A 26,837-nucleotide genomic window follows, 5' to 3' on the forward strand; every position below is an offset into this window, starting at 1 on the left:
CGGACGCGTGTCCGTCGACAAGAATGGACGAGATGACCGCATTGCCATTCACGTCATTCGCCATTAAGGAATACTGCCTGTCAGGACGAAAAGGTATGTTCCCTTTTTCGAGGTCGATATCTTGCCCCAAATAATAAGTGCCATATCAAGTTCCCTTGCCCGGGAAATTTTTGAAATCCGATAATTGGATCTAAGCGTGGTGTTTTTGAATGACTTAATCCTTGTTCACCTGACAATCAAGAGCGGGAAGTAATTAGACCACAAAGTTCACTTGGGAAATCGGCTTCCCATAAGAGTTTGTCGAAGCCACGAACAACACACATATCAAACATCTCGAAAAGTCAAAAGGCAAGACCTATTAGCTTTTGAATAACATATACAGAAGGTTTCCCTACACTAGGATCAAATATCCCTAGGTGGTTCATCGGGAATACAAGGAGGGTTCGTGTGTGCCGGTCCCTTCAAACCTGGATCCTTATCCACTGGGGCCGCCGTAGAATCAGTCAGAGCGCCGCCTACCCTGGGAGTCTGGGTCGGGGCCACCGGTACAGCCGGGGAGGAAGTGCTTGTCCCAGCTGCCCAAACTCCCGGGAAAGCCTCTTTCACTGAGGCGGGAAGAGCTGCCCATACTCGACGAAGGTCCCAAAGCTGAGGATTCATGTCACGTTTAATCACTCCCGCTTTAAACAGCCGTCGGATGGCCCCTTGCACCCCTACTTCAAATAAAAGTTTGCAGCGCTTGTTTTGGTTGGCCTTCAGTTCTAACAATTCGGTGCGTAAGCTAGCCTCCCTAGCCCTGGATTCTTCTAAATCAACCCGTGAGCTTGTTTCCCGGGACTGGAACTCGGCTAGCTGCTGTTTTAGCTTACAAATCTCTCCCTGCAAGCCAGCCTTCTCAAAGTCCAATTGGGCTTCTGCGGCCCTTCTATCTCGTTCCTCCGAGGCCAGCCTATACTCGGCTCGCAACTGAGCATCCCTAGCTTGTTGTTCAGCCGCTTGGGCAACCTCCAAAGTCAGCTGATCAACTGAGGATTGGCCTTGCCAATTGAGCATGTACTCATAAAGGCCCCTAGTCCAGATTTTATAGTCAGCAAACTCCCTCTCCACTCGCTGGCGTGCCTGAACGGCGCGCTCCGTGTTCTCCTGCAAGTCTGTAATCGCTTTATACGCGACGGCTGGTGCCTCAGATGATGGTCGCTGACCCCGAAGGATAGCCAGCTCATCTTCTTTGTCAGCATAGTCTTTCCCCAGCTCTAGTAAGCGTTGCCGGATGACCTCCTTCGCTAGTCCGTCCTGACAATCCCGGGCAAAGAATGAGAGCTGGAGGTAATGAGAGAGAAGAAACCACAATCGAAGGATGACCTACCTTTGCATGAGATTCAAACAAACCATCAACGATATCAATCAGACCTAACTTGGGAAGCACCTCGTGCTCGTAACGGCGTAAGCGATCCCTAGCAGTCTCGGGAGCGTCTACCCAGCGGACATCCCCCCTGAACCTCGTCGGATACATTGTCGAATTAGAGGCTCCCGGCGGTGGAAGAGTCAAGAAGAACCCGGGGGCTGGCTTAGCCCAGTCTGGGGGCGAGTTATTCCCGGGCCTCTCCACCTGCTCTTCTGAGGAAGAGCTCTCTGGAGGCTCTTCCTCCCTGGCTCTTTTCTTTCCCCTCGGAGAACCTGCTGGGGGAGGGAGAAGGGAAGCAACGCTGGTGGTTGGTTTCTGACCATCACCCTCCGCGGACGCGTGAATTACTAATCCTTTGGCCGGGGGCCGACCTTGCAATGGCGGTGGTAAGGGCGCTTGAGCCTGTTGAAGTTGTGCAGACGAGGCAACCGGTCGGGGTTGCACTTCCGCTGGCCTCGCGATAGAAGTTGTCTTCTCGGGTACGTCCGACAAAGTCTTCTCTCTTGGTGATGGCGCTGTCTGCGACGGCTCGGCCTTTACAAACTGTCGGGCACTACGTAACCTTGTCGCTGGTGGTCCTTCAATCAGCTTCACCAAATCGGAAGGCGCTGATTTCTGTGATTTTGTGGCCTTGCTTGACTTAGGTTTCGAGGTACCTTTCTTCTTGACATTTACTCGCGTCGGGATCTCGAACCAAGAGTCATCAGCCGGATCCTCCTTTACCCTGAGATTGTTGGGATGAGCTAACTCCCACTTCACGTTTTGATTAACCGAATGTCCTAGCATGACCAAGTCTGTAGGACAGCACGGAATTAGAAACTGCATCACCAAGGGAAGAATAGGCGCATATCATACTCACATAAATTATCCCCTAGAGGAACATTAGCTTGGCTCAAGCCTGCGCGGTACATCAACGCCTCGTTGTTGACTAGCTTCTCTACATCGAAGTTCAAACCCTCGAGTATTTGACGGGCTTTGCGCAGCGCACCATTAGTAGGCACCTCTCCACTCTGATGAAATGCTGAAAGACTCCGAGCCCACCGGCTGGCCCATGGATATTCCTGAGGGGGTTTTATGTAAAAGTAACGCTCCTTCCATCCTCCTTCCGCCACGCGCGGGTTGCTCAGAAACCCCAGCCCCGGTCTGGCAATGAAGAAGAAGATGCCAGGTTCACAACTTCTCAACGAATACATGGAGTGGAACAGGGCCACGGTAAGGTAAATGCTGTATAAGCGACAGACAATAATAGTCCCAAAGATGATCTGGAAGGATTCTGGGGATAGCTGGGCGATATTGATATGGTAAAAGCCGGCTAGCTCGTAGAAAAAGGTGGGGACCGGAAACCGCAGACCACTAAGCATCTGGTCAAGAAAGAAAGTGGCATACTCCTTTGGAGGCCGGCAGGGGCGATCGCCGGGCGTAGGAAAACCGACGACATGATCCGACGGGATGGGGTACTGCTCCTGAAGTATTGTCAATGTCTCCTCATTGAAGTGAGATACTTGGTGCTCATACCAGGGTGCCTCGGAAGACATTGCTAATGGAGAATGAGACAGAAACTCAACCGCCGTGAGCACCACGCTGTACCGCCGGAAAAGATGACGAAGTATAGGCGGTGTCAAAAAGCGACCTGTAGGGTTTATATATATACGGATGGATGGCATCACGTAGCCGTCCGATGAAAAGGCTCTGTTTCCAAGGTGCGATCCGCGCCATGCTTTTGCAGTAAACCTCGTTGCAAAGGGAGTACCGCCCCTGGCACGTGCCTGACACTGCAGGCGAGGCGTCAGGCATATGCGTCTTTTTAAATGCCATCGTATTCCGACACGCGAATGGTGCAAGATAGAGAGAGAAAGTTCGGTGAGACTGATGTCTAGTCAGTCGCATACCTCCTTCGACTAGACTTGGCGGGGAGACTTGTGATGTGGTAAGTCTTGCCGGGCCTGACGTGGCGCAATCGGTCAATAGAATGCCCATCCTGGCCGGTTAAGGGGCCCACGGCCAAGGAAGTCTTGCCCGGTCGTAGGCGGCCCCAAAGGTCAACAAAGTGGCTAACGTGGCAAACTCTGGGGCCCGTGGTCTCGAGGTGGGTACCCTCGGTTAGGGGAATACGAGAAGTCTACCGGGTAATCTCCCGGGAATCACATCCCCGGACCCCCGCTCACCCGGCCAGCACCATCTACACCTTGTCCCAAGTATTGACTACACTGCCGAGCCATCTCCCGGGAATCACATCCCCGGATCCCGGCTCAGCTAAGGGTCTCTTGCTCGGCCATTCCTACACAAGGCTTGTTCACCCGGCCATCACCATCTATACCTCTCCCCGAATGTCACCCAAACACACTCCCAGTTCCTCATATTATGTCTCGGCCATCATTCCCTATCACCAGGATTGCTTGACCACATTGAGTACCATCACGCCCGAGCATCCCTTGTCTCCTAGTCTCACATTCCCGGGATACGCACCGGGTAACCTGCTCACTGTATCCATACTACTTAATTGCCCGGCCATCCCTCCGAGGTGCATGGCTCGCCCGGCTACTACTGAGCATACTCAGTCCCGAGCTTAATTTACCTTCTGGATGCAACTCCCGGGAAATATCCCTTACCATCAACCTAAACTATGTGTATCGGCTCCCTGTAGCACTGCTTGTCAGGTAGCCCGGCCATTCACCCACGATGTCTGGTTCGCCCGGGCAACGCCCCCCCACACTTGGTCCTGGGTAAACCCGATTGCTGTCGGTCCCAGATGATTTCCCACTCCGATAAATAATCCCAGCTCAAGTTTAATTCACACTACAGACAAAGGAGCATGTAAACTGGTATGCAGGGAACGGGTTACGCTCATGTCTTCGGCATCTTTCTTCCCCGTGGCAATCATTTTCCCCTTTCCGGCTAAACGACAAAAGCCAGGTATATCGCCACGTTGGAAGACGGTTACAGACAGCTTGCCCTTGTCCCTCAGATGCCATCCCCCTGGCACAGATGTCAGACAGTATCAGAGGTTGTCCCCCCGGATACCCTCAAAGTCTGCCGCGCTGACAGGTGGAAGGTTCTCTTCACAGGTATATAAGTCCTCTCACAGGTATGAAGGAGGCATCGCATCTTTGCATACTCACTACTGTCTTCTTCGTTCTCACTACTTTTTCCACCTGAAACCTAACTTGAGCGTCGGAGTGGCCTGCCGGGACTTCCCGGCGCCAGCTAATCCGTTCGTTCTTCAGTGATCTTGCAGGTCTTCTTCCTCGTTGGGCCCCTGACGGTTGAGGTGGCATATTGTTGACCCGTGGGTTGACTGTCGTCGGTTTTTAGCCGGAACAGGTTGAAAGATATATCTTCTAGTAGATCATTTGCTTGCCTAGAGGAAATGCTTTCGAAAGTCTTTTCAACCTTTGCTTTAAGGATTCAAGTGACTAATAGCTAGTTCTTTAGCCGTCGTGACAACCCTAAGGTTGGTGGAGTACTAGAAAGGCTTAATTCAGTGAAGTATGTAAACAGATCAAAATCTTGTTTGGAAGAAGACTATAGTGAATTATCTGTTGCCTTTAAGTATATTTTATCTTGCTGGAGTTTTCCATCCGATTTAAGTAAAGTGCTTATGAAGAAGTTAAGGCTTAATTTTGCCCTAACTACGTTAAAAGCTTCATCTAAGGAGTAAAAACCTTGATAAGAAGGTCTTTCACAACCTAAGATGATAGTTTTAACTTCTTCCCAGCTGTAATAAACTCTTGCTTGGGTACTTGAAAATACAACATAATAGGAGAACTTCTTTCCCTCCGATTTTTGTCCCATGGTTAGGGAGTAATTAGATATTGCATTTCTAATGACAATTTTGTGGTTAGCAATTCCTGGAGCAGTGGGGATATTCCAAATATTATCTATAAGGCAGTGTTGGATGTTATCCAGCTTTGACCTAGAGTCGTATTGGAATTGATATTCATTTGTAGTGAATTGTTAAAGTTCTTGGTTGTCGAACATCAGGGTGCGTTTGGTTCAAGTTATCATTCAGCGTGTGGTTCAAGTTATCATTTATAACCTTAGTTATTGTTTATCGATGGATGCCGGGGAGGATGCAAACTGATATCAGATCGTCGAGGCTAGTGTCAACACTATCTCCGTAAAACGATATTGCTCCGCTATAGGTATTTACGGATAGCAGCAATTCATTTCCTAAGATACAACGATGACATCTTGAAATAGTAGCACTTTAAATTTCGAGATCAACGAACTTTTTTATAAGTTTTTTGGACTCCGAATGCACAAGATGAGATGTATGCTTATTGAATGATTCACTGGATGATTTGATTCGATGAATTTTCAGCATCTAGAGGGACCTATTTATACAAAAGTGAAGAGGTACAATAATCTTTGGTGAGTAGTTGTGACTTTTGGGCAAGATTTATCTGGGTCGTTTGATCTGGAGGGTTGTAATCCTTTAGATCCCCCTGTTGTTATCAGTTGTCAGATCTGGATCCAATAATCCATTTGATCTGACGCTTCAGATTAAGTCTCATCACCAATGGCCAGATTACAATTCTTCGCATCTAATGCTCCAGATCGCATCACATGCGATTCATCACACCTCTTTGATCCAATGGTTGCCATCTGTTTGCCCAATCAGTAGTCCAGTCATCTCTTCTTGCACACTCGAATGTGACATAGGCACTGCCATGTCACATGTGACCTGACACATCACCCGAGTGCCACATAGACACTACCACGTCATCTGGAGCATGAATTTAAGCTCTTCAATACTTCTCGTGATGATGTGTACATGCAAAGTGAAGTGCAAAGTGCGCCAATAAAGTGCTCATTACGCGCGTGTGCGGCTGGCGGGCCGTGGGCTCACAAGTGCGAGCACTTGCTTGCCCGTGAGAAGAGAGCACATGGACTTTTTGTATTAACTCCATTAACACAACAACATAAATAAGGAAGGAAAGCTCATGAAATTTACCAATGTGGGACTATTCCCCATATACTTCCTTTTATAGTATTAGTTAATAATTAATGTTATTCTAGACTAATCTTTGAATAATTAATTTCTCATTCACTCTTAATCGATTTTGAGCAAATTAATAGTCTAGATCTATCTACGCGAAACGTAGATTTTAATTTTGAAGTCAATTTCAACTTTCATCGATTGACGACATCCCAATTTTTTACAAAATTAAATCATATTGGTTCTTTAATGACCAATCTCCAATAATCCCCCACATGAATGGAAATTAATGCGTGTATGCATGCTGACACTTTACAAGAGTCCAATCGATAAGTCAATGCATCGGGAGAAGTAGCTTATGACTTTGAATCTTCCATAGTGGAATGCTATCGAGCATACTAGGTTGCGCAGTGAATGTGATGTCTTAAACTGCTCAACTGTTTGTGTATACCCACACAAAGACTTATCTCACCTACTTTTGGTTCTTATAATTGGTTCCGTTTTGGCCATGGACACCATCTTAGATTCATGAGTGTTTCATTGAAGCGACCTATCTTCACACTCACATAGGTGACACTTCTATCAAGAGTATCCTACCATACTCTATCTTATAAAGGTATAAAAATTATTAAAAGCATAAGCTTAACCTCACTACATGTGGTAGGGCAACACATGTTCATCCTAAGATTGGGATAGAGATAATATATCTCGTGTGCTATAACATAACTTCTATAACTTCGTTGTCCCATTGAACCAAGATCTTGGGATCTCCAGTTAACAAGGTTGGGTTACATTAAGTCCGTACAATGACTTAACAAGTCGACACACCTTTTCCTCTTTTCCTAAAACTACGAACCCCTGGGGTACTCCATATAGATTTCTTCTTTCAACTCACCATTTAAGAATATAGTCTTAACATCCATTTGATGTATTTCAAGATCATACAGTGCTATGATAGCTATCAACATTCGTATGGACGTAATCCTTATCACCGATGAGTAGGTATCAAAGGAGTCAAGACCTTTCTTTTGCTTGAACCCTTTGACTACAAGTTTGTCCTTATACTTGTTAATCGATTCATCAGCTTTATACTTGCATTTTAGTATCCGCTTACAACCTAATAGTTTATTACCAGAAGGAAGGTCCACTAATTCCTAAGTATGATTATTTATGATGGACTCAATTTTACTATTGACAACTTCTTTCCACGATGGGGCATTGGGACAAGAGAGTGCTTCGCTTAATGGGGTGTTGGGACAAGAGAGTGCTTCGCTTAATGTTTTGGGTCCATTTTTGACATAAAAGTCATGAAATCTGGCCCAAATGTTTTATCAATTCTAGCCCATTTGCTACGACGTGGCTCTTCGCTTTGATTGTCAATAGTCCTTTTACGACAACAAAGTTTAGAAACGTCATTTTCGTTAGAACTTCCGTTGCTATCACTTTGACATTTCCTTTCTTATTTGGGATTTTCAAAGAATATCGTATTCTAAGATTCTATAGTTGTTCCCACATGAATATCGGGAATGTCTGACTTGTGAACTATGAAACGATCTGCACTACTGTTATGGGTATATCCGACAAATATCGCATCGAACATTTTAGGTCCGATCTTTACTTACTTTGTCTTGGGTACTTCGACTTTTGCCAAGCACCCCCACACTTTCAAGTATTTGTACAATGACTCGCGGCCTTTCCATAGTTCGTATAACGTTTTATCATTTTTCTTGTGAGGGATTTTATTGAAAATGTGATTTGCCGATAATATATCTTCCCCCACAAGTTCTGGGGTAAGCTTAAATTTATCAACAAGACATTCATCATTTTCTTTAGTGTTCAATTTCTACATTCGGCAACACCATTCGATTAAGGTGAGTAAGGCGCCGTTGTCTGATGGATAATGTTAGATTCTGAACAAAACTCATCAAACGGTGCACCATATTCTCCACCTTTATCGCTATGAATTATTTTAATTCATTTATCAAGTTGATTCTCAACTTCTATTTTATAGGTTCTAAAAGCCTCTAAGGCTTCGTCTTTACTTCTTAAAAGGAAGACATAATAGAACCTCATGCAGTCATCGATAAAAGTAATAAAATACTTTTTACCTCCTCTAGTTTGCACGAATTTTAAGTCACACAGATCACTATGTATTAACTCTAGAGGTGTCATTGACCTTTCCACTAAATGAAAAGGTAGTCTTGTCATTTTTGCTTCCACGCACACTTTACATTTGTGTGTTTCATCAACATTGACGTTTGATAATAAATTTAATTTGACGAAATGTTTCAGAGTATTATTATGTACATGTCCGAGTCGATAATGCCATAAATTAAAACACTCAACAACGTTACTGAAAGTTTTTATTTTATTACTATTTGATTTGCGGAGTATAGTCATTACATTCATTTTGAATAGACTCTATTCTAAGTACCCCTTTCCTACGAAGACACCATTCTTCATAAGTACAAAGTTGCTTGACTGGAATGCTAGTCTAAAGCCGGCCTTGACAAGTGCCGATCCAGAAACTAGGTTCTTCCTGATGTCGGGAACATGAAGCACATCAATGAGCGTTAGCTCCTTCCTAGACGTCATTTTCAAAATAACTTTCCCAAGTCCGACAATCAGCGATATCATGGAATTGCCCATATAGAGCTTTCTTCCACTTATCGGAGGAAAACATCGCTTTATCAGAATAGATATGACGTGCTGCTCTAGTATCGATCCACCACCGCTTCGAGTTATCCTCCATCGTGTTGGCTTCAAACATGACCATAGTGAGATCCAATTCCATGTCAGTTTACACAATATCATTTTACGATTGTTTGTCGGTGGATGCCGGGGAGGATGCAAATTGATATCAAATCGTCGAGGTTAGTATTCAATACTATCTCCATAAAATGATATTACTCTGCTACAAGTGCTTATGAATAGTAGCAATTCATTTCTCAAGATACAATGACGATGTCTTGAAATAGTAACACTTTAAATTTCGAGACCAATAAATTTTTTCGTAGGCTTTTTGGACTCCGAATACACAAAATGATATGTATACTTATTGAATGATTCACTGGATGATTTGATTCGATGATTCGATGAATTTTTAGCATCTGGAGGGACCTATTTTATACAAAGTGAAGAGGTAGAATACCCTTTGGAGAGTGACTATAACTTTTGGGCAGGATTTATCTGGACTGTTCGATCTGGAAATTTGTAACCCTTCAGATCACCCTTTAATCTCATTCGTCAGATCTGGAGGGTTGTAACCCTTCAAATCTCCCTGTTGTTATCAGTCGTCAGATTTGGATCCAATGATCCATTCGATCTGACGCTTCAGATTAAGTCTCATTACCAACGGTCAGATTGTGACTCTTCACGATCCAACGCTCCAGATCGCATCACATGCGATCCATCACACCTCTTTGATCCAACGGTTGCCATCCGTTCGCTCAATTAGCAGTCCGGTCATCTCTCCCTGCCTACTGAATGCCATATAAGCACTGCTATATCACATGTGACCTAACACGTCACCTGAGTGCCACATAGGCACTACCATGTCATCTGGAGCATAAATTTAAGCTCCTCAATACTTTTCACGATGATGCGTACATGCGAAGTGCGCCAACAAAATGCCCATTGCACGCGTGTGCGGGCGGCGAGCCACGGGCTCGCAGGTGCGAGCACCTACTCGCCCGTGAGAAAAGATTACATGTACTTTTTGTGTTAACTCCATTAACATAGCAATATAAATAAGAAAGGGAAGCTTATGGAATTTACCGATGTGGGACTATTCCCCATACACTTCCTTCTATAACATTAATTAATAATTAATGCTATTCTGGACTAATATTTGAATAATTAATTTCTCAGTCACTCTTAATCGATTTTGAGCAAATTAATAGTCTAGATCTATCTAAGCGAAATGTAGATTTCGATTTTGAAGTCAATTTTGACTTTCATCGATTGATGATACCCTGATTTTTCACAAAACCATATTAATTTTTTAAGGCCTAATATCCAACAGTTATATGATTACTAGATAATAACATAACCAAGGTTATAGAGAATTAAACATAGCCTAATGTTATTTAGTTTAATCCTAGATAATGCTATAATCTAATTTAATATTTACTGTATTACCCTTGATTCAATCTTAGACACTTTTACAACTAAATCAATTTGATATTTGATTAATTTTTTATAATAAATTAAATTAAATTAATAATAATAATAATATATATAATAGATAAATATAATTGATTTATAATTTTTAAAATTTTAAAAAATATATATATTAATAGAATAATTTAATTAGGATTTGAGAAAACCTATGTAAATTACATATTTAAGTTAGGAGTTGATTGAATTAATTACCTACAATTTAAATTAAAATACTAAGGAGGCGTTTGGTTTGGAATTTTTTTTATTTTTCATTTTTTATTTCTATTTTTCTATTTTCTGATCTAGTTTTTAGAAAATAGAAAATACGTTTGGTATGATATACTATTTTCTATTTTAAAAAAAATTAAAAAATATATTTGTTTTGTTAATATGAAAAATTATAAATAAAATAATTCTTTTTAATAAAAAGACCATCTTATTCATGGAAAAAGGAAAAATCATACAAGAAGGGAGCCAAATTTAATCCCACCGTGTGGCACTGTGGGGTGAAAAATAAATTAAAATTAATTGATTCAAAGAATTAGATATCCAAATTATAAAAATAAAATTTATCAAATAAATAATTATAGTATAATCAAAAAATCAAAAGAGGATCAGCATAATTTGATGAAAAGTTCAGAAAGAAAAAAAATATTCAAGGGATAAAATACCAAGCAAATCAGATCAAACAATTTGTTTTTAAGACGCGACCACAAAAACTTCTATCTCACCAACACATTACTTGCGTAGACGGATCAATTATTGCATTTCGATCCTCTTCATTTGATGCTTTCTTCCCTGTTCCCATCCCTTCAAGAATAGGACTAGTAAAAAAGAGTTTGTTACTGCCTCGTAACGATTCTAAGGTAGGGTTTTGGTTATTGAATTCCCAAATCTGTTCAGGTTTCTCTCTGCTACTCGGATATCCCTCAGTGTCTGCTGCTTGGAATCATGGAGAGGGTTATCTCAATGCAGGGCTTGTAAAAAAAGTTAATCTATAAATTTAAAATAACTTTGGAAGGCCTTGGCCTTGTATCTTGCTTATACTTTGACAACATGATCATATAATGAAAAAAACATGCTTTTGATCATATGAAACAAATTTCATTGCTTAAAACTGAAATTTTCATGCTTATACTTGAAATAAAGATTTCTACTACGTCTTAACCACAATAACTTGGTAAATAAATTCTAAAACCGAGAAATCTATTTCGAAACGACTCTTACTACAGGTGAGTAGTACTTACTTTGATTTCTTCTTACTTACAACCAAGAAACTCTTCTAAGGGTTGCGTTAAACTCGGTATCTCTCGAAACGGAAGATATCTTCGCGTTCTCCTCGCTTGGGTGAGTCCGAATCTACCGAAATCTCTCGAATCTCCCTATCCCGTGGCCGGCTACCACCAAAAACCTAGCTTCCTTGGTATTTTCATCCAGGAAGGGGCGGCGGCAAGTGGAGGAGAGGGATTAGGTTAGAGAAAATAACCTCTTTCTTTAACTTATCCTATTTATACTAAGGGGTATTTCCGCCTTTTACCTCATATAATAATAATTCGCCTCCTATCCCTTTAAGCGCATCTCTGCTGGGGCACTTGGTTAGCACAATTTGCTTAAGGCTTACATCTGCTTGGAGGTTTTGGGTTTGAATCTCGACCATGCATCTTTTTACCCATTTTCCAATTTCTTTTGGAAAAATTCTTAAAAATTCTAGAAAATTCTATAAAATTTCTAAAATTATTCTAAGCATTTATAAATATTAAAACCCTATTTTAAAATATTTATAAAGTCTAGAATGAATTTATGGGGTGTTACACCATATAGCAACCGAAACACTTTAAAACTCGAAGTTACACATGAGACAAACCACAATGGGACTTACATCAGGAGTGCTACGTGCATGGATAATGAATTGAACCCGAGATGAGAACTCGTCTTTCTCCATTAATGATAATTGCTCTCCCATCATAGGTAACATTTGTTGCTAAGGATGGAGAAATTAAAAAACAAACAATAAGCAATAATAATGAAATTCTTGTTGTCGTCATCATTGTGATAATTAGCATTACACATGATCATCCTCCAACCATCTTGGAGCTTTATATAGAGGGATTATTTTGGATAAGTCTTAGGCATGATTTCATGTGTTGTCATTGTCCGTTTCTTTAGATATAGATAAGTTTTTTGTAGACATATTCAAATAACTTTGTTAGTCGTAATCTCCTAATATTTATCTATAATCTAGATTAAAATAGATTGCAAACAAATTATAGTAAGAGTCTAATATTAGATTAGATATGATCATGAAAAACGTAACTACCATTTATTTTAATGCCAACTAGGATTATGCTTTTAAAAATTACCAATTGAATATTTATTGTGTATTCATTCACTCATTTATGATTGTCATTTATAGGGGTGAGCAATCGATTAATAACCAAATCGATTGAATTGATTAAATCAAAATCGAACAAGCCAAACCGATTGAACTTTATCATGAAAATCGAACAAATCCAATTGATAAAAAAATCAATTAATCTAATCGATTAACGAATTAACCGATATTCTTTTTATCAATTGACTAATTATAGACATCAGTTGACTTCTATGAGATAATCGTGTTGAGAATCAACATTTTAGAAAAAAATTAAACACTAATCACATCAGTCGATTATTTATAATATAACAATTGATTGATGCCGGTTCGATTTAATTGATTTAATCAATTTTTAAATTTTAAAACTAAGATCGAATTGAATAAATAAAAATAATTAAGATTTTTTTAAAAATTTGAATTTCTGAATAAACTGAATTGAACTTTCGAATTTGATCAGTTTGATCGGTTAATTCGATTCAATCGATCTTTTGCTCACTTCTATTCACTTGTATCTACTAATTGGGTTGGTAAGTAATATTATGTTAGACTCTTGACCATCTTCATTCATTAATTTTTTCCTTTTCTATTTTTACTTATAAGACTTGATATTGTTTCATATGCCTTTTTCAATTATGAATATTTAAATAATTTAAATTAGTGTATATATATTAAAAGTTATGTCAAATACTTGGAGTTATAATTTTGTTACTATTATACTTTTGAAGTTTTGTTAAATTAGCCAATCATATTCTTCATTTATAACTAAGCGATTTATATATTGGTTATTTAGTGTCACATGCATTTGCCAAAGTAAAAGTCATACCAAATTATTAAATCTCTTTTGAGATGCAAATTATTGTATTATGCATAACCATTTGTCTACCTCATTAGTAAAATTGTAAGAGAGTTTTCTCTGGAGATTTAATTTCTTAGATAAATAATGTGAGTTTTGTAATTAAAAATGAAGGCATCTTACTTGTTTGATGAATTTGTCATAATAAGCTTTATCCCTTTCAAGAAAGTGATGAGCAGTAACGATGTGGGAATTGGCGTAGGAGAGTTCTTCAAAGCATGTTAAATATGTTTATTAATATTTCTTGTTAAATCACATAGAGAACTCAAGTGAAATAGCATATAACTATATATATTAAAATAAGAGAAAAATTAATGTTGATATACTTATTCTGTTGGGCTTCAAACTCACACTCTATAGTGATTTTGATGGAGTCACGACTACACAACGTGCAAATGTGATAACTGCTCACGCTTGCACATTGTGTAGACGTGGAGGTTGTTTTTATTACCTTTAAAAAGGTTGCATTTGATTCATTGTGTCCAAGGGAAAAAATAGTAAGGAATATAGAGCGTGACGAAACGTTGCAAATTTTTTTAAAAAATTATGTTTTTACATAAATATCTCTAGAGAAGGAACATCCATTATCGAAAGGGATTTAATTTGTGAATAACAAAGGGTTGTTTGATCTGTAACAGCCTTCCGATAACAAGTATAAAGAACAAGATCAATAAAGAAACATTGTAAGTGTTTATAGTTGAAAAAAAATGAAGATTAAATTTATGCGGCATTACTATTCATGTGTTTTTATTATCTATGCATTTAATTATTGTTCATGTAAATATTTTATTTACTATTTTTGTTGTTTATAAAAAAAATTAGAATGAACAGTGATGCAAGAAAATATATATATGTGTAAACAGTAGAAACATTGTTGACGTGTTTCTTTTAATTTATATTATTCAGGTGTTTTTCTCTGTTCATTATTCATTTAAAAAAATAAAATGAACAGTAATATAAAAAAAATAAATAATTTTTTTTGAAATGCATGGGATGAATAGTAATTATTTTTTTTTGAATGTTCTTTATGTACATGTTAAAAAAATATTCCATTAAAAAATTGAAAAGTGTATGTGTTTTTCTATTTACTGTTTCAATTGAATTGAAATATATATGATATTTTTTATTTATTATTTCAATTGGATTGAAATAGAATTGGATTTAAAAAAATTTATTTGCTTTTACCAAAAGTTCAATTTGATTAGTTCTAATAAGGAGGATTAAGTTTGCACTCAAGTCTAGATAATTTATTTAGACTCGATCAGTCGAGTACTATTAAGTGTTTTAGTACTCAAAAGCACAACTATCAAATGGTTTGGTATGACTATCGAGTCGTGTTGAGTGACTTCAGCACGAGGATGTTGAATGAGACTCAGGATGATGTTCCAATCTCAGAGTTAGTTAAATCTCACTTAGAATCGGCACACATAACCTCAGACTCGGGATGTCAAAAAGGATATTCAATATATCGAGTGGTTGTTTGGAAGAATAACATGGACTCAAACTTAAACAACATAGACTCAATTGGCTTACAAAGTCGACATTGTTCGCATATCGAGCAACTAGAGTATGCCGAGTGGGTACTCAACTTGGTTAACAGTGCGACTCGATTTGTCGAGTGGGGATACTAGTCAAGTTGTCTGAAATGTAGCTACTCAGATTCAACTTCGACTTGAAGAGTCTGTTTTTTATTGTACTCAAGCAAACGAAGTGCAGTAGCGCTTAGGGTGTTTGGGAGGAGTTGATCACACTCGGACCATTTATAATCTGGATATAGTAGTTGATTGAATAGTTGACTAGAGCTTGAGAAAATTGAGAAAATTTATTTTTCTTAATTTTTTTATATGTGTTCTTTGTGTGTTAGTTATATACTTATTTTGAATTGAAATGAACCAATTTTGTTACTGGTTAGTCGATTTGTACTGACTGTATTAATTTTAATTTCAGATGGCACGGACAACATGTACTATGACTCGTTGTAATATATTGTGAAATAAATTGAGGGAGGCTATTGAGGAGATAGTATACGATCATGTTTATGAAATCAAAGGACACATGGGAAATAGAAATCTCAACAAGGTGGACCAAATGTTGGGCAAAAGAAACCTTGGTAGGTGGAAGTCAATCGGATAACAAGCAAGATAAAAATTCAACCTTTAAAAAGTTGAAATAGGACTAATAATCGATTGTTAGGTAGTAGCAATCGACTGGCAAATCCTAAACCTCAAATTCAGGATCAGGAGGTTCGAGCGAGCAAAAATGGTTTTGGGGTGCCGAGTCTTGAGTTCTTTGTGCTCAACAACCTACTCGGACATAGGCTGCTCAATAATATGTTCACTAGTTGGAACTCGATATGCACTCGGGCCTAGTAGTTGATGGTAAACCGAGTTGGATCTCGAGAATCCACTTGGGCTCGAGAGTTGACATTCACTTAGTTGGAACTCAAGAACTCCTTCAGGCTTGAGATTCAGAGTCAGTCGGGTGTTAAGGGTACTCGGGTGCGTGCAAGAGTTAACACACAATAACCCACTCGGGCTTCAGCAATCGACCGACTTGGGCTTCAGTGTTTGGCCACGACCTCAACTAGCTTGGGCTCGAGCTTTGGCGTTCGACCATGACCTCAACTACCTTGGGCTCGAGGTTCGACGTTCGATCACGACCTCAACCCACTTGGGATAGGGTAATAGTCAGTTATGCCCGCAACACACTAGGGCTCGAGTTGGATTGCACATGTGATACTTGATCAAATCAGTCGATTGATGAAGTGTATCAGTCCACTGATGTCACTGTTCAAGCGAACATAATGTTCAAAACTCGACTGATTAGGCAACAATCAACTAATGGTAATAACAGTTGACTAATGTCGAGGTGTATGGAGTCGTTGAGCTGACATGTCAGAATAACATTCGAATCTACAATAGATCAATCGACTGATGGGTAAGATTAGTAGGTTGATAGGCAAAAATCAACCAGACAACAATCTTATAAAAGAGAGTTTCGAGGAAGATATCGAAGTAGCTGATTCTTGAGGATGTGGGGATGAAGTGCTCCTACATTTCCTACCATGAAGAGACAATCCAAAGTGATAACAAAACATCTAAAGTAAAGTTTTCTCAAATTGTAAAGTGTTTTATTTTTATTTGTATGTATTTCTTTGTGTTGTTTATGTTGCTTGTAAACAACAGATATTATAAGCGATTTTTCCATCTCAGAAAGGTATCCGAGAATGAAAAGGAATAGTGGTGAAAGATCGTTAAGATTAGACCTTAGAGTAATCACCTTGGCAGTAGTAAATCAAGTAAAATCTTGGAGCATGTGGCATCAAATTTGATTCAAATTTTCTACTGAACTTCAAACGACGAATACGAAATTGAAAAAAAAAACAACCAAAGTTATTCACCCTCCTTTAATTCGCACGGATATTAACAAACCTTGCCTACTTGAAGTTCAAAGGATTAAGTCATCTTGATACACCGGATAAATATGAATTTTTTTAATTCAATAATTTTTCCATTTATCTCTGACAATTTCTTCTCTTTCTATTCTTCTTTCTTCTTTCTGACACTCATTATTTTCTGGAAATGGATTTTGGCCTATTCGTTGACAATTCAAGTTATCAAAGAGTGAACAATCTTACCATAACTTCAATTGCACACACTGAATGTGAACAAATTCATTAAGCCTGAAAGAAAAGCAACTATTCTTAGAATCGCCAAATCCTCATTGGTCCCACCGGCAACTATAGGTTAAAACAGAATTTGTGTTCGATCTTGGATGTGCCAGCCTCTATCACAGATATACCATCTTCCATAGCTGATATATGCATCATCATCCCCTGGTTCCATGTCCTGTCTTAATTGCCTAGCTTCTTGTGTGGCCAGCCATCTCTCTCCCAGCATATTCACTGTGATGGCGAACCTCTATTTCCTTGACACACAAAATCCGCTCTTTAAGATTTGTCCAATACTTCAGTCTGTCGGCAGCAGAAAACAGAAACAAAAACAAAACAAAATAAAACTGTCTTTATCCCAAGCTAATGGTGGCACTCCTACTCAGCAACAAGGTCCAATCGTGAACTGACCTTTTTTCTGGAAGTGTATGAGCTACAGTCCTGTTTTCATCAGAAAACTAGAATTAAGGAGTTAAATTCCTTTGCGTTTCAATTAATTCTTGGCCTCACATGTGATCCATGTGAACTGAGCTCTCACTGTTATAATCGAAACTTGCAAATACCAACGCGCAGAGATTTTTCTTCCCTGCATGGTGCAAGTGCAATGAACCAGGATCTTTGCTTTCAAACTGACTTCGACGACCCCCAAATGTATGACAAGTACTTGAGGTATCCCTACCACCCATACTGTACTCTAATGTCAATATGACTCTGGGCCGCTATCTATGCTAATTTATTGAATCAAGTAATTAAGTTTTTATAATATTTTAAATGCATGCATACTCTCACTATAAAAAAATTCATTCATCGGTAAGGAAGTTTACAATGAATTTCTTAAAAAAATTCATCGCAAAATAGTTTGCGACGAATTTAAATTAAATTCATCGCAATCAAATCGTCGTCAAACTCTGCGATGAAAAATCTAAGTTCGTCGTAAAAAATTACAAATTAAAATATCATATTCGTCATAAAATTCATCGCCAATCGGCGACGAATTTTTTCGTCACTGTTGTCAAATTCGACGACGAACGCGCTGTTCGTCGTCGAATTGACGACGAATGTGGTGTTCGTCACCAAATCAGCGATGAACACACTGTTCGTCGTCAATTTTGGCGACGAAAAACTATGTTTGTCGGTGATTCGGCGATGAACACCACGTTCATCGCTAATTCGGCGGTGAACAACGCTTTCGTCGTCAAATTTGAAGACCATATCACGATTTGATGGATATTTGGCGATGAATAAATTTTTCATCGTAATTTTGCGACGAATATTATTTTCATCATAAATTGACGATATGAATTTTACAACAAATTTTATTTTTGCAATGAAATTAGCGACAAAATTAATATGTTGCTAAATTAGCAATAAATCTTTATTCGTCGTAAATTTTATTGCCAATCAGCGATGAAAAATAAATTCATTGTAAAATCTGTTGCAAATTTATGACAAAAAGAATTCATCGTAAAAATTCGTCCTTAAAAATATAATTTTTTATAGTGTTTTCTGTTCTACAAAAAGTAGAATCCGTCATCTTAACGGTCCCACAAGGTTATCCCTATAATTATTTATGAGGAGGTAAATTGAGAAACTACAATTGATCATGATGAAAGAGAATGTAGCTCGAAATGCATTCATACTCAATATATGATACTAATCATACATTAATATAATAAATTTAAAGATCAGTTAGTATACTCGATTATATAAAAGCACTCACTAGCTATTGATAAAAAATATATAATGAAAAATAATTATGTATTTTAATAAATATGAAAATTAAATATGTATTTTAAATTAAATATTGCATAAATCTGAGTAAATTACCGTTGTTTCTAGTTCATTGTTTGTTGAGAAGCCAACTGTTGACGCATAATTGGAATGATTGGCGATAAGAGCGGATCGACACTGGAAGAGGCAGTCCTTTCAGTGTTGACCGAATCGAGGGGAAGATACGGGCGTGCCCCACCGGGGCTGCTGTTGCAGCGTTAGGCGGAGCCCTGATTGACCGAGGTTGGAAGGTGTGGAATGGCAACCAAATTTAATTCGCTAGCTCCGGTTATGAGCCCAGTACGACTGACTGACTGACCGACCGACCGACCGACCGCCTGCCCGCCGGGTCCCACCACTGTCCCCGCCACCCGACCTTTCCTCTCTCTCCTCCCCGGCCCGCTCCACCGTTTCCAACCGTCACGCCATCTCACAACACACGTAGCAAACCTGTAACGACCTTACCTCCCTCGCCATTGATCGAATCATATTAATGAATTAGTAGACGCACATATTCAAGTCGTTCACGTAATGAGAATTAGAATGGATGATATATATATCAGTCTCTTTCTCAACTTTTCGGCTGGAGCAGAGAACCTGAAACAGGCATCGGCTTACAGCTGAAAGCGACTGCATTCCTAACGGTGTTTAATTATTGCTCAGCATGGGAAAAGTTAATTAGCTTGAGAGTCTACATCGTCTTCAAATGGAAGGGTAAATTTGATGTAAGATGTTTTGTTTAAGATCGATCGAGCTGTAAATATTATTAACAATCTACTGATTTATTCACAAACATAGTGCTGCAGATCAGCCATAAAACAAGGCTACATCGTGACTGAGATATGAAACAAACACAGAAAGAAGGAAGGAAGGAAGGAAGGGTGTGGAAGTGTTCCTGCGGGAACTCTTCGTCGACAGCAAAATGGTGCACCACTTCACAGAACTCACGGTGGATCGTCACTAAGAATGAATGATCGATCGATATATGCTGTACGGCAATCAGTACTTAATGATGCATGAATCCTTGTTCCTGGAGCTGGGACATGGCGTGGATGCAGGGGTAGCTGATTCCGGCGAACGGCAGCCTGTATGTTGCTGCCGGCAGCATCCCCTGGGTGATCGCAGCCCTCTCCAGGGATCGGATCTGCGTCTTCAAGTACTTGACGTATTGGATGGCCTCGTCGAGCATGGAGGCGGTGTCCATCTTCGTGCCGCCGGGGACCATGTGCTGCAGGATCCGCATCCGCTCGCTGATCCGCTCCCGCCGCAGCCGAGCCGCCACGCTCTGCGGGTCCTTGGACATCCTCACATTCCGCCGCTTCGCCGGCCGCACCGTCTCCGGGTCCACCTGCTCCGGCTGCACCGCCGCCACCCGGAACACCATCTCGCTCATCGAAAACCCTGTCCCGTCTCCTGCCGCCGCAACCGGGCTGGTCGTGATCACCGGCGACGCCGCCGTACTCGCGTCGTATAAGCTAGAACCGAGCGGCGCGGCTGGAAACATGGGCGAGGCAGGGGAGGCGGGGGGCGAAGAGGCAGGGAGAAGGGCCTGCTGCGGACTAGATCCGGCGAGATACTGGCCGTCCGGGAGCAGGAGAAGTGGTTCATCGGCCAATTGCAGCATCATGTTCATCCACTCCATCTGGGTCTCAGGCGAAGCGACCAAGAAGTCTACGTCCATTTGCGAGATCGAGGGAGTTTGGTAGAAATGGAGAGGTATCTAACAAACAGTAAGCCAGCAATGTGGAATAATCGAATGTATATCTGTGCAGGTGAAGGGCGTAGCAATCCAGTAGGGTGGCTATTTATAGCAAGGAGGCAGGAACAGAATCTAATTCTACCACAGCCTAAATTTGTAGTAACTAACGATAACTTCCCCTTTTTACTATTAATTTGGATAGAGAAGACTGGTGGTGGCTCACTAATTGTGATTAAAGCGAAATTCATTAATGCTCATATATGGATTTTGTTTATCTATCTGCAGCCAATGGCGTCGCTGCCAAGAAGTGGGTCCGACATGCTGTGCGCGAACATGGCATGATGTCTTTGTAAGTAGGTTAAAAGGAAGGCGCTGGTCCCAGTTTGGTCGGCACATGTCACAATGACATCAATAGATGCTAGTTCATTTTAAGCATTTAGATAAAGGAAAGGTGAAATTGTCTTCAAAGATGTGCATATTTATGCTCCATTTTTTTTTTCTACCAAATCTAAACTCAAATTATGCCATTACTGTTTTTTTCTTCTCAACAATCATGCTTGTGGGCGATTATTGGTGTGCCTCTAAATGAGATTCTTCTCAAGAAAACTAAATTACATTCCTTTAAAGGTTACTAGCAAGTTTAATGTTTTTAATGGTTTATGATTTATTTTCCTCCGTTGATCATTGTATGATGCATGAGTAATGAATTCTTTAAATTATTTTAATTTTAGAACTATTTCAAGTTGTTTGGTAACTAATCTTTTGATTAATAAGGATTAAATTTTTCATCAGGAGTAATATATAATAGAAAAATATTAATACATGATGAGATGCATACTTGACATATTGTGTGAAAAGAAAATAATGGTATGTTATTTAGTCAAAACAATAATGTCTATTTTTTCCATTTGATCATAGCTATTGTCCTTGCTTTTTTCTATCTCTCATTTCTTGGTAGACATAAATTATCACCAAGAGCAATCAAATGTTCCTCCTTAACTACTCTAGATTATAAAAGATGTCACAAGTCTCTCCTAAAATATGGTTTGTTTATCTATGTCAATGTCACTTTCTATGGGGATCTATTATTTTTGGATTTATCATTTACTTCATATATGAAACTAAGGTGCTTTGAATTCCTATGCCATTGTATCTCCATCATTATCTTCTCTTACAAGACTATCAATATTGTCTTTATATATTAATGTTTAACTAGAAGTAGTTAAAAGTAGTATTTTCTACATCATCTCACTATCAATTCAACCAATTGATATGATATAAATTAGAACCTATTTAACCTAAGGACATTATTATACTTATTAATTTGGTACAAACATGAAATAAATATAATAACCAAAACTTTACCTTTATTAATAAAATTTGATACAAAAAGTTTCCTAGTCAATCATCTCATGATTGGCTCTAGGACTAACACTAACAATCTCCCACTAGTACTAGTGTCAATCACTGAAATATCTAATACCCAGTGACCTAGTGTGACTATCATACTTGCTTTGTATCAAAGTCTTGGTAAAAGGATCCATGATATTAGCATAAGTCGGTACTTTGCATATCCTCATATCTCTTCTATATATCGATGACCTCTCGAATAAGATGGAGCTACTGTAGTATGTGTTTGGATTACTGATGAGAGTGTCGTTCCTTAGCCTGTGCAATAACTCCATTGTTATTATAATAGAGATCTATTGGGTTTGCTATGTTAGGAACCACACTAAGCTCTACAATAAACTTTCGGATCCAAACAACCTCCTTTGCTGCATCAGAGGCAGTAATATACTCGGCTTCTGTTATAGAATCTACGACTATGTCTTGCTTCGAACACTTCCAGCTCACAGCACCACCGTTCAAGCAAAATACACATCTTAACTGTGATCTGAAATTATCCTTGTCAGTTTGAAAGCTTGCATTACTGTAACCCTTTACAGCGAGCCTCATCGCCATATCAGGGTGAGTACAAAGCATTGCGTACATAATAAACCTATAGCAGATGCATACAAAATCTGATCCATGGTGTCCCTTTTCTCCTTAGAAGAGGGACATTGAGTCTTCGAAAGACTCATACCATGTGACATCGACACAAATCCCTTCTTAAAATTTTTCATGGAAAAATAATTAAGCACCTTACAATATATGTACTCTGACTTAGGTCAAACAATCTGTTAGATCTATCTCTATATATCTTGATGCCTAACATATAGGCTGCTTCTCCTAACTCCTTCATTGAGAAATAATTCTCAAGCCATGTCTTCACAGACTGTAGTGATGGGATATTATTTTTAATAAGGAATATGTCACCTATATACAAGATCAGGAAGACAACTGTGCTCCTACTAACCCGCTTGTAGACACAAGGTTCATTCTCATTCTTGATGAAACCAAATGCTTTGATTGCTACATCGAATCGAAGATTTCAGCTTCGAGAAGCTTACTTTAGCCCATAAATGAACCTTTGTAACTTACATACCTCTTCAACATTCTTCGAATCTACAAAACCCTTAAGTTATGTTATGTACACATTCTCGAATAGATTTTCATTTAAAAATACAGTTTTGACATCCATCTGCCAGATCTCATAATTATGGTAAGCTACAATAGCAAGCATGATCTGAATATACTTAAGCATCACAACTGGTGAAAAGATTTTATCATAGTCTATGTCATAAATCTGCTTGAACCCTTTGGTTACTAGTCACCCTTTATAGGTATGCATGAGACCATCCATGTCAGTCTTTTCTTAAAGACCCGGTCCACTTACACCCATTAATGGGTTTGATCCCCTCAGGTGGATCAACCAAAGTCCATACTTGGTTAGTATACATGGATTCCATTTCGGACCTCATGACCTCTGTCATTTCTCGAAATATGTGCTCATCATAGCATCCTGATAAGATATAGGCTCATTCAATAAACATAACATCATCGCATTTAGATAAAAGAAATAAATATCTCTCAGGTTGATGACGTATTCTATCAGATCTGCATAGAGCTTGATCCACTTGAACAGGTTGTTGCTCCACAACTTCTTGTGTAACAAACTCATGATCCACAACACTTGGTGGTGCCTGTTAAATTTTTATCAAGGCCTCAGTACTATTTTCTGCATCTTGAATTTCTTCAAGATGGATTTTACTCCTATTAGTTCTTCTAGAAATAAAGTTTCATTCTAGAAAAATGACATTTCTAGTAACAAACACTTTGCCTTGTGTGAGATTATAAAAGTAATATCCCTTCATTTCCTTGGGGTATCCTCCAAAATAGAACTTATCAAATTTGAGTTCTAGTTTATTTGAGACTTGACGTCGAATGTAAACCTCACAACTCCAAATCTTTATAAAAGATATCTTGGGACTCTTCCCAGTCCATATCATATATGATGTCTTTATGATGACTTTAGATAAAACTCGGTTAAGTGTGAAAATAACCATCTCTAGAGCAAATCCACAGAAGAAAGTAGGAAGATCCGTCTGACTCATCATCAATCGTACCATATCTAATAAAGTATGATTCCTCCTCTCGGATACACCATTCCACTGTGGTGTTCTAGATGAAGTGATTTGAGATATGATCCGACACTCAGCTAGATGATCATGAAACTCTTTGCTAAGGTATTCACTACCTCGATCTGATCTAAATATCTTAATACTTTTACCAAGTTGATTTTGTACTTAATTCTTGAATTCCTTAAATTTTTCAAAGAATTTTGACTTGTGTTTCATGATATACACATAGCTGTATCTACTGACATCATTAGTAAAAGTAATGAAGTACTGATAGTCTCCTTTAGTTGTCCATATCATATATGATGTCTTTATAATGACTTTAGATGAAACTCAGTTAAGTGTGAAAATAACCATCTTTAGATTAAAGTAGGAAGATCCGTCTAACTCATCATCGATCGTACCATATCTAATAAAGTACGATTCCTCCTCTCGGATATATCATTCTACTGTGGTGTTCCAGGTGGAGTGAGTTGAGATATAATCTCACACTCAGCTAGATGATCATGAAACTCTTAGGTAAGGTATTCACCATCTTGATCTGATCGAAGTATTTTAATACTTTTGCAAGTTGGTTTTGTACTTTATTCTTGAATTCCTTGAACTTTTCAAAGAATTTTAACTTGTGTTTCATGAGATACACATAGTTGTATCTACTAACATCATTAGTAAAAGTAATAAAGTATTAGTAGCCTCTTCTAGCTGCTACATTAAAAGGGCCACATACAACAGTATGTATGAGTCCTAACAAGTCCGTTGCTCTTTCGCCGTGTCCACTAAAAGGAGTTTTTATCATCTTGCCTAGAAGATAAGATTTGTATGCCTCATATAATTCAAAATCAAATGATTTTAGAAGTCCATCCTTATAGAGTTGTGATATGCGACTCTCATTAATGTGATCCAAGTGAGATATATTTGATTCAAATTATTAGGTTTAAACAGTTTGACATTTATGTTATAGATTGAGTTTTTAAAATCTAAAACATAGAGTCCATTTATCAGAGGTGCACTACAATAGAACATATCATTTACAAGTATAGAATAACATTTATCCTTTATTATAAATGAAAAACTTTTCTTATCCAAACAAGAAACAGAGATAATGTTCTTAGTTAAAGCAGACACAAAATATCACTCCTATAGTTCTAAAACAAGTCCAATGAGCAAAGATAAAGAATATTTTCCTATAGCTATAGTAGCAACTCTTGTGTCATTGCCTACTAGTAGGTCCACTTCGCCCTTTGTCAATGCTCTAGTCCTTCTTAGGACTTGCATATTAGTACAAATGTGAGATGTACAATCGGTATCTAATACTCATGAATAAGAAATAGAAAGATTGACTTCTATAACATATATACCTGAGGCAATAGTCTCACTTTTTTCTTCTTAACTTCCTCTAGATAGAGTTTGTAGTTCTTCTTACAATGTCCGATCTCACCATAGTGGAAGCAAGTCCCTTCCTTAGGCACCCTACCTTTGGGTTTCAGTGCAATAGTCTTGGCCTTACCTTTGGCTTGGGTTTTATCCTTACCTTTGGGCTTCTATTTACCTTTTTCCATTTTTACCATCAGTACGGTATTAGGCTTAGTTTTCTTGAGATTGAGTTTAGCAGTTCTCAACATGTTGAGTATCTCAAGCAATGCTTTGTCAATTTCATTCATATTATAGTTCATGACAACTTGAATATACCCTTCTGGTAAAGATTGCAAAATAAGGTCAGTGGTCAATTCTTAGCTCAGTGGAAATCTTAATCTTTCAAAGTTTTCAACGTACCCAATTATTTTGAGTACATAAATTACTACAGGAGTTCCTCTTGCATCTTACATGCAAATAAGATCTTAGACACCTCAAACCGTTCGTGCTAGCTTGCCTTTGATATAGTTGTTTAAGGTGCTCAGCCATATCGTGAGCATCCATGTTCTTATATTGCTTCTGAAGCTCAGAGTTTATGGTGGCAAGCATAAGGCATAACACATACAATGCATCATCTTGATACTTTTGTAAGCATCTTTTTCCACACGAGTTGCGTTAGTGGCGGGTACTTCAAGAATGGATTGCTCTAAGGACTATACATTTTTTGTTCTTGCTTGAGAACGATTCTCAAATTTCTATACCAGTCTAGAAAATTAGCTCCATTGAGCTTTTCCTTCTCAAGGACAGATCGCATAGAGAGAGTATTGGACGTATTTGACAACATGGTGATCTACAATAATAAAATATAAAAATAAGTATCATATCTAAATCATTTAATTAAACATTTAATTAAATGATGCTCCTACTGAATTGTAGAGCTTTGGTAGGGGCAAGTCATGGATGTGGGCAACTGCAGTTCACTCACACTACTAGCTTTAAACCCAATATCCATAATATTCTTGTGGGACAATATCCATATTATACCTCATGTTGAGTTAGCTTTGGCTAATCGCCTAAAATTTGGTATAATTTAGA

The 26,837-nt window shown here is 38.7% G+C and overlaps 1 protein-coding gene across 1 annotated transcript; it reads right to left on the reverse strand.

Annotated features, from left to right (window-relative positions):
- Window positions 1-19,943: 19,943 nt before the first annotated feature.
- On the reverse strand, window positions 19,944-20,948 carry LOC141836742 (transcription factor bHLH87-like). Its single transcript, XM_074724266.1, has one exon. It carries the CDS (start codon window positions 20,851-20,853, stop codon window positions 20,179-20,181), a length of 675 nt encoding a protein of 224 aa, XP_074580367.1. The 5' UTR covers window positions 20,854-20,948; the 3' UTR covers window positions 19,944-20,178.
- Window positions 20,949-26,837: the final 5,889 nt, after the last annotated feature.

The sequence above is a fragment of the Curcuma longa genome, chromosome 10 (genome assembly GCF_044706935.1).
Source record: "Curcuma longa cultivar G26 ecotype Majalengka, Jawa Barat chromosome 10, ITB_CL_G26_1.1, whole genome shotgun sequence".
Lineage (NCBI taxonomy): Eukaryota > Viridiplantae > Streptophyta > Magnoliopsida > Zingiberales > Zingiberaceae > Curcuma > Curcuma longa.

Coding starts and splice junctions, on each gene's coding strand:
- LOC141836742 (XM_074724266.1), bottom strand. CDS start 20,853: ATGGACGTAGACTTCTTGGTCGCTTCGCCTGAGACCCAGATGGAGTGG.